Raw genomic sequence first — 13,604 nt, 5'->3', positions numbered from 1 at the left:
TGAAATTATTTTAATATGTATCAGTGTTTTAGTGATCATCATCTTTAGTTTTTTTAATAATACTGTGATAATACCTAAAACTGTGATCATTTCAGTCTTTGATTTCATGACAGCACTTTTTCATACCACCCCTCCTTAGTTAGTTTTGATGGAACATGTCGTACCACAGGGAAATGGATGGATGATTGGCATGTTTTGACAGCTACTTACCAGGAGATCTGGGAAGCCCACTACAACACTGGCATAGGTGTGGGTGTCACAGACAAGGCGGTTAGGCGAGACGATCTTCTGTCCCAGGGCAGTGCTTAGGTTTTCGTTGGGCAGCTGCTCACTGGACACCTCCTGAGGGGCAGCAGGCTCCATCACTGAGCCACAACACAGAAGACAGACAGTCTAAATAGATCATCAACCCCCACAAGCATGCCCATTACTCTGCTACTGCCTGACGTAAAGGCCTCGGTAGAGTTTGGGGTGTTCCTCTGTTCTGCAGCTGCTGACTTATGACACCTGAACACTTCCCTCTAAGGGGGCATAATTTGGTCATTCTTCATGACATCCTGTCAGACTCTGTGCTTGATTAAGATGTGCCTGGCAATGACTGAAAGAAGCCTGACATCATCTAAAATGTGCTCATTTTTCAAAGCAAAGGTCAAGCCCTAAGGGTTTATGCAATGCACTAAATGTAGTGTTAGTCTTTCTCTATGACAAGGTCATCCATCTTCATAACTGCTTCTGCACTGTTCCTAAGCATGTGTGTCAGTGACACTTATTAAGCCATATAAAGTGATAAGCCGGACTGTAGAGCGAGCTGGGCTCTTTCAGCTGAAGCTTGTGTGAGGAGCGGCTGTTCATCAGAGGACACAAACATTAAAATATTCATCTTCTACAAACAACATTCCAGGAGGAGATAAACAACAGCTGAGCAATTTATTTCACCTGCTATTTCAGACTTTAAAAATAAACATGGGTCATTTTCCATTAAATGAGGCATAAAGCCTTCAAATCATGGGTATCATTCATCAGGCCTGCAAAGTAAATGCCTTGCTGAGACCAGCCCTGTAATAATAAGACTATGGGATAAGTGTCACCCTACATGGAAACAGACAGATGGCTGTGTAAAGTCATTCATTAGGTGGGAAGGTTGAAGATAGATGTGTGGACACTGTGTGTAAACATGGGTGAAGGACTTCATTCTGTTCCTGCACTTTAGGCAAACATGCACACAAGCAAACAAAAAGTAAACTTTGATTACATCTAATTTAGCTGCCAGGCTAATTAAAAGTATTTCTGTGCAGCCCAAACTTCCACCACTGTCAGGCTGTAGACTCCTGAGATGTCAAGCCAAAATCAGCAGATGTGAAGTACATGTTATTGCCAGATGAAAACAGATGGACAAAGATGGTCACTGACTGTGTGCTCAGTGTAAATGACCTATAGTGCCCTTGGATTAGAGGGAAATTTGTAAATTCACTTCTAGTAGAATATGATTAACAAAATCTGCTACTCATTCCTTGTCCTTGCTCGCCAATAGGCAAGCACTGATACAGAAAACACCCTGTTGTTAATGTCACTGATAGCCATAAATGAGGGGTATCCAGTGTGGCTACAGGTTTTCATTTCAATAATGCAGGAACACACATGATCAATTATTTGAAAGCTGAAAGATATACACTATATTGCCAAAAGTATTTACTCACCCATCCAAATCAATGAATTTAGGTGTTGCAATCACTTCCATGGCCACAGGTGTATAAAATCAAGCACCTAGGCATGCAGAACAAAATGGAAGTGATTGGGAACAATAGCAGCTCAGCCACGAAGTGGTAGGCTACGTAAAATGACACAGCGGGTTCAGCGGATGCTGAGGCGCATAGCCAACTTTCTGCAGAGTTAACTGCTATAGACCTCCAAACTTCATGTGGCCTTCAGATTAGCTCAAGAACAGTGTAGAGAGCTTCATGGAATGGGTTTCCATGGCCGAGCAGCTGCAGCCAAGCCTTGCATCACCAAGTGTAATGCAAAGCGCCAAATGCAGTGGTGTAAAGCGCCACCACTGGACTCTAGAGCAGTGGAGACGACCAGTGCACAAAGCAAGGTCCATAAAGACATGGATGAGTGAGTTTGGTGTGGAAGAACTTGACTGGCCTGCACAGAGCCCTGAGCTCAACCTAATAGAACACCTTTGGGATGAATTAGAGCGGAGACTGCAAGCCAGGTTCTCTCATTCAACGTCAGTGTCTGAACTCACAAATGCGCTTCTGGAAGAATGATCAAAAATTCCCATAAACCCATTCCTAAACCTTGTGGAAAGCCATCTCAGAAGAGTTGAAGCTGTTATAGCTGCAAAGAGTGGGCTGACATCATATTAAACCCTATGGATTAAGAATGGGGTCTCACTGAGTTTCATATTGCGTATGAAGGCAGATGAGCAAATACTATAGCCAATAGAGTGTAATTTGCTTTTCCCAAACCGGGTAAACCTTTGTGTAGGATTTGTGCAGGCTTTCCACTTTGGAAAAGCAAAAGGAGAAGAGTTTATCTGCCTCATTGAGGAGCTAAAACTTTGGCATCATCCATGAGCTGCTCTTGAAGATGCAGCTCCACATGTGATGAAGCACCATGATTGGTCAGAGTTCTTGTTGCCAGCAGAATTTCAGAAAAATCAAACAGAGGGTGAATATAAATAAAGTCACATTTTCTCAGCTTGAAAAATACAATTTGATGTCCAAGATATCACCAGTTATACGTGGGCTCCAATTAGTTTATAGCCATCTGAGTAAATCATGCTTGGTGTATAAAGGCCCTTGAACAGTATGGGAGCCACCTCTTAGCCTGTTAGATATCTGAGTTATCTGCTGAGCTGGTCAGTCCAGAGAATTACAGACGTGTTAGCTCATTTTCACTTCAACAAAACATGTCTTTTTACATTTGACTGTGGTTAAAACCTTTAAAAATAGATCACTAATTAAGTTTACATAGCCATGATAATAAACATAGCCATTATTGTAGTCATGAGTTTATAACTGACAAACCAGTAAATAGTGTGTAACCTGCCAGACAATTATGCAAAGGATGAAAGTGACAGAGAAATTTCATCAGCGAATAGCACAGTGCCTCTGAAATGAACCCAACAAACCTCTGCCAGAATATTGACAAATACACGATATTTGTCATAATCTTCAGAACACAGCCTCCCCAAGTGTTAAGCTAGAACACTGAGAACACACTAACAGCTCTGAGACTCCAACACCCCAAACAACATTAAAAAATTAATTTACCAAAGTGTCTTTAAGGGCTTCGGGTTAAACTAACACAGTGTATAATATACTTAGCTGCTCTACCTGTGCGGTTGCCAAAGCCTGTGCTGACAGCCTCCTCACTGATGGTGTGCAGCTGACACACACCTGACTCTTCTGCTCCCATGTGCATGGGCTTAGTCAGCAGGAACTTCCTGCATATACAAAAAGAGAAACACAGTTGCATCAAATCTAAATACACTGATTGATAATGAATAAAGTAATAGCATTAACTGAGATAGCAAAATATGCATTAGAACCCAAACACTTCAAACTACTATTGGTGAGGAGAGCAGCAGCAGAATGCTACAGTTTACTTATATTCAACTGTCATGCAGTGGAGTGGAGTAGAGAGAAGGCACCTGTCAGTCTTGCTTTCAGTAAGCAGCCAGCGGTCCTCAGCCACCAGGAACACAGACTTAAGGTTGATGGGGAGAGAAATAGTGTGGACTTGACCCTCCAGCACATCCAGAACATCCAGCTGATTCCTGTCAGTATAAGGCAGAGAACTTGTCATTAAGCCAGGCCAATAGCAGGAAGTGCAAAACAGAGGGACAAACCAAAGACCTCACCCATCAGCCTTGTAGAACAGAAGCCAGTTTTTGTGGGCAAACTCCCGGCACATTCTGTATCCTGCCTGTGGCAGTTAGCAAAAAAAATGGTTTTAGCATAAACTGCAGGAATATTATTCCTGAACAATATCGAGCTACTCTCAGTAAAATGTTTTGTCTTTTTCACCAAAATGTTTACAATTTAGCATCAAACACTAAACACTTTGCACTGGCCACAACAGAAAACACAAATATGCCTGGCCTGGCACAGCAGCCGCTCACCTGACTGTCTTTACTGTTCCACCAGCTTGAGGTTTTGCGCTCAGTTTCTTCGTCTTTACCTGGAGATAGGACCAGTCGTCTCACTGCCCCGGTCACCAGGTCAACGTGCAAGACTGTATTACTCTAAAAAGCAAAGATCAGTTAGAGCACAGTTCATTTAAACCATGTTTTTCCACTCTTTTCATAACTCAACTCTTGAATGCATGGGTGTTTCACCAAATGTTTAAACATACTTCAGGTTGTTAGCAACCTGGTACTTACTGTATCTCTAAGGCAGGAATGCATATCTCTGGTCCTAGAGGGCCAGTATCCAGTACAATTTGGTGAATTACCTGCTCAAATGTATCTGATTTAACAAGTCTGTTACTGACAGGTTTAGTGAGTGAGTTTCAGCAGAGAAACTTTCAAACTGTGCTGATTACCAACACTCCAGGATCAGAGTTGTGCACCCTAATCTAAGTAATATCTACAAGAGTCAGAGACCACCCTTCATTTACTGAATTTCCAGTCAAAAAGGCCAATTAATACAAGTTATGAATTATTCAGAAGATATTTCTGAGGAGATTAAATATAATTCAATTTCATAATAAAGGGGAAAGTCAAAGGAAAATAATGGAACAAAAAAAACTGGAGTTCAAAATAATTATTAAAACAGGTAGGGAAAAGACACCTAACAACCATGCAAGACCTGGAAGACCACCCAAAGTGTCACCATTAGCTTAACATTACATAAAACCTTCCTCTTTGAGACAGTGGAGAAAATCATGCTCCACTCTTGCTTCATCTGTGAAAATCCAGAGGCGTTTCTGTCTATTCTTTCACTAAGAAAAAGATGACTCAGTGCTATGGGATATGTATTATCTCAAAAGCCATTACTGAGAAAAGGACAAAAAAGAAGAAAATAAGCACTTGATGTGGAGCATCCTTATTTGGGGCTCTGAAAAGTAAGTAGTACTAACAGAGTTGCATCAGAAGCTGGAAGAGGAACATGGGGACAACAGGGCCAGAATGGTTAGAGTGGCACACTCCAGATTTATGAGAAAAATTGAGTAAGTAGGCCTTATCTCCCTAACGAGCTTCATATCTAAATAGAGAGCAGCAGCATGGGCCTGTGTTATTCTTATAGGCAGCCAAGCCTTTGTGACTTCCAACTTCTGGCAGATAAAATCTTTGATCTGGACGCTGGTGTCAGTTGAGCCGAAGATACGGGACGGCCGCTTGGCCAGGCCAGCCTTCATTCATGACGCATCTGTTTAATCTTCAATTTACTTTTATGGGAAAGGCAAGTGAGGCGGCTTAGACCTTGCCTCCCTGCATTTGAGTCCTAATGGGTTCCTTATGGCCTGTTTGACATACAGTGCACACTGTCTGAGCTAAGAATAGATTCTTGCGTCAGGGCTAGATAAATGGTGGATTTGGCTAAGGAGAGCTGTCAGGACTACAGGCCGAATTGTTCCACTCAGGCTTTGTTTTTGCTCCACTGGGAGAGCCACGACCCCTGGATGACCCTCCTCGTGATGTCTGGAATCCCATATTTTTGGACAAAATGAATAAGTAGCCCTTCTCTCTTTTGCACGCACACACACACACATACATACTTTTTTCAAAAAGGTATTTTTAGAGGTTTCCTCTTCCCCCTTTGTTAATATGTAACAGCTGCGTATGTAGATGTAAATTCAGATTTTATTTGTTTACTTTCTGCTCTGTAGCTCTGGGGCCTTATTAGGTAAATGAAGTGCAGTTAGACACTGTAAGGGATACCTGTGAGGGATATGACTATTCTCAGACCAGGAAACAAAAAAAGCGTGTTAAAAGGACTGACAGCGACTTATTTCAAAAGGCTAAATGATTGTTACAATTCTCCTACGTGTGTCTTTAAGCCAAAACCATCTAACTCTCATTGAGACTTTATCCTCAGATAACTTCTAAAATTCTTATTTTTACAGCACAAACCTAATATATCTAAGAACTAAGGGACAAATAAAACTGAGTTGTGCTTCACAACCTCACATAAGATTTTTCATTAGAGAACAACTACTATAGATCTATTTCCTGCTCTTAAAATATAAAATTAAGTAATGCATACACTGACCAGCTGCTGGTTTCACACTCAGCTAAGAACAGAGGCATAATAACAGCCAAGAGTCTCCATATATTAATTCTCCAGGTGATGTGTTGTAAGTAGGGCATTTTTTTCAGCTGGTGGAATTGATTCTATACTGTGCACTGAGAGTGAGTGTGTTGCGCATGTTACAGTGTTATGAAGTGCTGTTCAAAAAGTCAAGAGAATTATATGTAAAGATAGTTATCTGACAGTAAGTAAAAAACACCATAAGATTAGAATGAATACAAATAAGCAGATAAACAATGCTGTTGCATGTTAATGTGATTAGCCTGTCAACTTCAGCATTTCCACACTTCTCCTTGAGGAAGCCCACTATTTACAGTTAGCATCCAATGCCTACTTGGTTAATCAGTCAAGCAATTTTCTTTTATATGTTAAGAATTTTGCACAGTGCTGTATGTGTGTGTTTGTGTTGTGGTAGGATATACATACCTGTTCCTCGTGAAGCACCACCTGGCCCTGTAGAGGGCTGCCCAGCGCAGCCACAGTGATGAAGGGTTGCCACACTCCGCTGATAGTGCGAGGGAAGACGTCATACAGCTCTATGCAGTGCAGTGTGTCTGCTTGCTCCCGCATGGAGTACAGTGCCACTGGGTTACAGGTGGCCACAAAAATCACATCTGCAACACAAACAACCTATCAACAGCCTGGGACTTCAGTGTAATGAACAGTATAAAAATGTCACTGAAAATGTCACTTACACACGCTGCTGGAGGGCTGTTTACACGGTAGTGAAATATAGACAATAAAAATACACCAAGATCATAAATGACTCCAATCTTTGTACAACCTTAGACAAAGACTGAAATAAATAAAAAAAATAGCCTTTTAGTTTAAAAATAGTTAAAATAGTTTAAAAATAGCCTGAGAATTATCCTGTCACTTATTTTTTTGTCTCATTTTGGCATGGATACTAACTACAGCATCAAAAAATAGAATTTGAAACAGTGTATTGACACTGTCAGTGATCAAATGTAGGCATACTACATCCTATCATAATAAAGTGGGTGGGAGGGGTGGGGCTTATGCTATGCATATACCCAAAAATGTTTTTTTCCCCTGAAGTGACTTATAAATTCTAGCGGTTTTTGTTTTATGGCTTATTTTGTTGACAGGTGGCACAGAAGGCAGTAAAGAAAAGTTCCTATGGATAAATTCTATTTAGCTGAGCCAAACAAATCAGCATAGCATATAAACAGAATTCTGTCAAGAGTCAAGACACTTTTAATATACAAAATGTTGTACATAGAAAAATATCAGTGCATACTATGTTGAATACTGTCATATTCAATTGAACTAATTCTGCCATTCCAAAACTGACGCATTTGCATCAGCACCTTCAAACGGATACTCTGAAACATTTTTTACAGCTCTGTACCGTTAGCAGTGGTGACATCACAGACAATGTTGACCTCATTCATGGGGATTTGCCAGTGGGCATGTTCCTCTGTGAAGCTCATGGATCTGGATTCATGCCTCTCCAGTGGGTAACCCTGCACTCGTAAAAACACCGGGCCCTAGGGAGAACCATGCATCACTTTAAACAGCAGAGCATAGCCAAACACTAGAATATTGGTTCTCAGCTCTGGTCCTGGAGAACCATTCTGTAATGTGAGCAAGGGCACTGCTCTAATAAGCCTACGTCATCTCAAACAAGTTGAATTAACAAACAAAGGGTTTGTTAATTAACTGATGAGTTAGATCAGGTGTATTCCTCCACCTCACTACATGATCCCTAGATTTAGTAGTTTTGTGTGTGATACCTTGATATCAATACGATGGGACTCAGTAGGACATAGCAGTTTCCGTCGTGGACTACCACCTTGGTTAATACTCCAATACCCAGTCATTTTGCCATCTGGCAATGGCAACCTTGGAAAGGAAGAATATGGCTTCAACAGATAGTTATAAGCTTAAGAGTTGTAAGCCTTCTATTCTCTAGAGGTACACTCACGAGCCACTTGACACATGAACTGTTATTTAAACAGAGTCTCCCTACTTTTCTTCCAGCCCCATAGTCAACTCAAGCATACCATATTCAACACAACTGCTTGCTTTCAAACAACTAGCAAGTATATAATAAATAAATAAAAAAAAAGAGAATGTTAATAAAAGGTTCTAGAAGTACACAACAGCAAGAATGCTTCAGTTTAATGAGGTTTTTTTCATTTTCTTCCCCCTGTGCAATGAGACAGCACTCAACATGCTGTTTCTAGGCTCGTCTGAGCACATCTGTTCACTGGCCACTCGCTTTTCCCCAGAAAGCATTACATTGCTATACTTGAGTTCATGCAGGTGGAATGAAATTCCATTCCTACTGGAGATGAACAGCATATGGTATAAATTATAATACTAAACCTGATGACAATTAGTTGAAGAACAAATAGCTGAGGGAAAAAATCTAAAAGAGGAGAAAAAGCTAAGAAAATCAACTTCCTCATAAAGCAATTTGTTTACAAACCCTGTGTAGGGTATTTTACCTTTAATTAAGAAAGAAAATACTTGTTTCTTCACTATTTGGGTAAAGCTGTCTTTGTTATTTTGATAATTTCTAAAGTAATTATTAAAGTTCGCAAAATTCTGAAATTAAAAATTTCAAAATAAGACAAGCATGAGACAGAAGAAACAAATATTTTCCTTTATTAAAACAAGATATGTACACTATGGAGCAATAATAACTTAAATGATCCTGGACTGTGAGAGGAGAGAGGAATATGCATTATTTAATCAGTGAGGTAATTCATTTTAAAGGTATTATTTAAAGGTACTGAAAGTAAAGAAAATATCCATGTTTGGCAGAATGATACATTGTATAGGGCTTTAGAATTAATGTAATTTCTAATTATTAAATTTCACAAACTAATAGCCAAAAGTCAGTTTTAAAATGCATTATCTCAAGGTCTTAAGGGGCAGTCGTGGGGCTGGAGGTTAGGGTTCTGGACCTGTGACCAGAAGGTTGACGGTTTGATCCCCAGGGCCGACAGTCCATGACTGAGGTGTGCTTGAGCAAGATACCTAACCCCCAACTGCTCCCCGGGCGCCGTGGATAGGGCTGCCCACCGCTCTGGGCAAGTGTGTGCTCACTGCCCTCTAGTGTGTGTGTTCACTAGTGTGTGTGTGGTGTTTCACTTCACGGATGGGTTAAATGCGGAGGTGGAATTTCCCCGTTTGTGGGATCAAAAAAAAAAGTATCACTTATTATGTCAATTAGCTTATGACCGAGATCAGATGACATTATAATCAACTCATATCTCCTTTGTGAAAAATTAGCAAACAGAAGTGAAAATTATTCAAGTATGGGTTTCAGTTAAGGGCACAAAAAGAACACTGAAGAACTGCAGGGTGGCTCTTCACTAGAGTTACATACATCAACCACAGGACACAAGCAGCAAATAAAAGGTAGCATCCTGCACATGTGTGTGATAACTTGGCTGTGGCTCTCTGTGAGGACCTGTCACATTGTGTTAGGAAGAACCTGAGGCTCTTACTCCTTGGCCAGGTGAACGCTGGTGGATTTGGCTCCGATAGGAATGCCATGCTTGTGCAGAACTGCAATCAGAACTTCCCTCATGTCCTTGTTGTAGGAGTCAAAGTCAAACACATTTCTGACCACATTAGCCAGGCCCTCTTCTGGAAATGTCTAGAGTGAAAAACATAAAATGAGTATAATTTGAATGAATTCAAACAAACATCAACATGTTCAAACTTCTTGCCTCTTGCCTCTTTTTAACTCAAAAATGTATCACGTAACATTCATACTGACAAAGTTTTTTGTCTTGGTGATTTGCATGACCACCCATAAAAGAAGAATCTCACACCAGTTTTGTATAACCGCAGACCGCAGAATCACAGGCCAACAAAAGACATAGACAAAGGCAGATCAAATGTTCTTGTGAGTTGTGCTGGGTCCAGGTGCCTAATGAGGGAGGCCCTGGTGAGAGTGAGCTGAAGAAGAGGGTCTGCTGCTGTCAATACCGCCTCTGCTCACTCTAACACTGATTTATGTCCCTCTCTGTTACCATAGCGACATGTTCAACATGCTCACACACAAATCTTTATTAGTTCTGGCCTAGAAAATAACTTCCCAGATGCATCATTATGGCCAGGGCCCACTGGCGTGCCCAAAGTTTCATTACACACTTCTATGATCTAAAAATAACTTAGCTAGTCTGCACTGTAGTCTGTGTAGTTACTGAATAATAAACCTTAGTATGTCTTAAGCCTGGATTTTAAAGGGTTGAAACAGGACAATTTACTATAGGCAGTCATGTATGCCATGCTGGTTGGAGATAAAAGTGTCAGCTCATTTCCAAAAGGTCATCCTGAATACTTGCAATAAAGTCAATCTAGACTGAAGACGTGACACATAACTTCAGAGTATAATAAACATGTTTGCAGGGAATCTATAGGAGTGATCACTGCAACTCAGAGCAAGAAAATCCATACCCTTTTAATTGGCAGAGCTAACCCATACAGTTCAAATCACTGATTCTAATCCTAGGCAAACAAAGTCAGATGTGCTGCTAGAGATTCTGTTAGCTCGTTGTTAAAGATGGAAGATTGCTGGGTGCGTTTTTTTACAAGCCAATGCAGGAGCTTTTCTGTGGTTCTTCACTTGCAGTAACTGGATCAATAAGTGGAAATACCCTTTTTTCTGGTTTTCACATTTATTGATCTGGGGTTCAGTGACCTGGGCTGAGTTATCATAACGCTGTAAGAAAGGGCAGCAACACTGTGAGAGACTTTTACAGCTTTCGAGTCTATTTGCTCAAATCCAGAGTAAAAGAGATTTTAGTACAAGAGATAAAAACATAGTCTATTTCTTCAAACATAACATGATTAATACGGAAAGTTAAGAAAGGAACAATTTGTCTCTTTACACACACCAGACATGGAAGGTGTGAAAGGATGACAACAAGCTCTGTGTGGATAAATGGATTATGTAATGATTTCACTCCAGACTTCCTTTCAAAGAATATGAACCACTGCATATTTTGTGCTTTTGTTCTGCTAAAGATTACTTTAGATTGCTTATTATTTATTCTAACAGGCTTTGGAGCACACTTGAATTTGCCCCTTTCACAGTTTTTATAGATTTTAAAGATAAGATGAAGACAAGAGAGAGGAAAGAGAAAAAGGAGAAAAAGAAAGAGAGGAAGAAAAACAAGACAAAGAGAACAAGGAAAAGAAGATGACAACAATGATGAAGAAAAAGGAGCAGAAAAAAATAAGACAAAGAGAAAAGGAGTAGAAAAAGATGATGAAGGAGAAGAAAGAAGACAACAAAGATAAAGAAGACAAAAAAGGAGAAGATGACAAATGATGAAGATGGTGAAGGAGGAGTAGAAGAAGAAAAAGAACACAGAGAAGGCAGCAAAAGAGAAAAAAAGGTCAAAGATAAAGACAAAGAAGGAGAAAAAAGATAAAGACAAAATAAAAAGATGACAAAAGAAAAAAGGTCAAAGATTAAGATGAAGGCAGAAGGAGGAGGCAAAAAAGAAAAAAATACTTATTTTCTGTGATTTATAAGGCAGACTGGTTTAACAGCCTCTCCCTTGTCAGTCTGGGAAGTAGGAGGAAGAGGAGGAGGAAGAGGAGTGGAGAACAGGAGAGGAGAGAAGAGGAAGCCCCTGGTGTGTGTGTGCCTGTATCTGTTGTGTGTGCTTAAATCCTAGAGACAGGTGGCCCAGAATGGCAGCATGGCCTCTATGTGTCAGCTCAGTGAGTGAGTGGGTGGGTGAGGAGTCACAGCCTGCAGTGCTCTATAGCATCATCTCTCTCCAGCCGCTTCCAGCACCCCGGTGCTCAGCTCTCACATACACACCCTCTCACCCCTCATACATAATGCATCACCCCATTCATTTTTAAATGGAGACACCCACAGTGGCTGCAAACTCTTGAAGTAGGATTCCCCCAGCTGTCACAGTTGAGTTCAACTCCACATTACCATATATCTTTTGGAGTGAGCATTAAAGCGACAGTTAAAAAAAAATTACACAAATTTTCCCTTTTTCATAATAAATGTAATCGATTAACCAAATCATGCTTGTATGTATAAAGTTTTCTTGTTTTGATTTGCACCTGAGCCACAAGTCTAATGTAGATAACAAGTAATAGAACCAATTCAATGCTGAGATGCTACATAATCTGAACACTTCTTATGTGATTACGGACACTTTATGACATTGTACTGTCCATAAAAGCACACTGCACATCTAAAAACAATAGCAGCAGCCATGCAGAAGCCTAATTCTTTTCTGTCAATAATTCAGACCAGCAGTTTGCACGGTACTAATTGTTGGGGTATGCTTTCATTACTTGTTAGCTACAGTGACCTGTTAGACCCAGTTAAAAACTAAAGAAGCAAACTCTGGACAACAAACATGTCTTGGCTGACTCATGACATCTGGGGTAACGGAGAAATTGTATAAATTAAATTTTGTATTGCTTCATAAAGGAAATATGCATGTTTTTTGTACTGAGTGACATGTACCTGTAAATGTTTGACGATGTTAACCACCTCACGAGTGGAGTAAGGGTAGGTGATGTTTCCTTGGTCTGCCATGGCACGCAGCTCTCCAAATGCTGCAACCAGTTTCTGGAGAACAGCATCAGGAACGTCAGGCCCATACTGTTTCAGCATGGCAAACTCTGCATGAGGCTTGGGGTTGTCCACTGCATGACAACTAAAAATGTCCCCTGTCACAAAACCCAAGATAAAAATGGTTATACTTTATGACTGCACAGAATCTATTATACACTAATTGGTCACTTCATTAAGTACACCTCCTTGTTTTTACAATCGTTGTCCATTTTATCAACCCCACTTACCATATAGGTGCACTTTGTATTTCCACAATTACAGGTTACTGTGCATCTGCTTCTCTGCATACTTTGTTAGCACTCTTTCACTCTGTTAGTCAATAGTCAAGACCCCACAGGACCACCACAGAGCAGGCATTATTTGTGAGGTTGATCACTCACTGTAGTCACACTTGCATGGTGGTGGCATGTTAGTGTGTGTTGTGCCGGTGTGAGTGGATCAGACACAGCAGTGCTTGACTGAGAATAGTCCACCAACCAAAAACATCCATCTAACAGCATCCTGTGGGCAGCGTCCTATGGGCACTGATGAAATACTAGAAGAATACTAACACAAAGTAAGCTATAAGGTGGACAAACAAGATAGGTGTGTCTAATAGAACGCTCAGTAAGTGGACTGACATTGTAAAATGGGGCTACCAAGTATGCAGAGAAACCGATGGACTGCAGTCTGTAATTGCAGAACTACAAAGTGCACATATATGGCAAGTGGCATATATGCCAAAATGGACCGAAAGTGTAGATACA

The 13,604-nt window shown here is 40.5% G+C and overlaps 1 protein-coding gene across 1 annotated transcript in view; it reads right to left on the bottom strand.

Moving 5' to 3' along the window:
* The window catches only part of vwa8 (von Willebrand factor A domain containing 8), a 106,848-nt gene that overhangs the window by 52,597 nt on the left and 40,647 nt on the right, over positions 1-13,604 (bottom strand). The window contains exons 25-34 of the mRNA XM_017710845.2: positions 12,748-12,953; positions 9,743-9,894; positions 8,018-8,126; positions 7,633-7,771; positions 6,687-6,874; positions 4,130-4,252; positions 3,869-3,933; positions 3,659-3,784; positions 3,342-3,451; positions 211-365 (exon numbers count right to left, since the gene is read on the bottom strand). Of these exons, the coding sequence (XP_017566334.1) occupies positions 211-365; positions 3,342-3,451; positions 3,659-3,784; positions 3,869-3,933; positions 4,130-4,252; positions 6,687-6,874; positions 7,633-7,771; positions 8,018-8,126; positions 9,743-9,894; positions 12,748-12,953 (1,373 nt within the window). The remainder of the gene's footprint in view (positions 1-210; positions 366-3,341; positions 3,452-3,658; positions 3,785-3,868; positions 3,934-4,129; positions 4,253-6,686; positions 6,875-7,632; positions 7,772-8,017; positions 8,127-9,742; positions 9,895-12,747; positions 12,954-13,604) is intronic.

Source organism: Pygocentrus nattereri, chromosome 6 (genome assembly GCF_015220715.1).
Source record: "Pygocentrus nattereri isolate fPygNat1 chromosome 6, fPygNat1.pri, whole genome shotgun sequence".
NCBI lineage: Eukaryota > Metazoa > Chordata > Actinopteri > Characiformes > Serrasalmidae > Pygocentrus > Pygocentrus nattereri.
The sequence above is the reverse complement of the archived record's forward strand: the minus strand, read 5'-3'. Positions and strand labels throughout refer to the sequence as shown.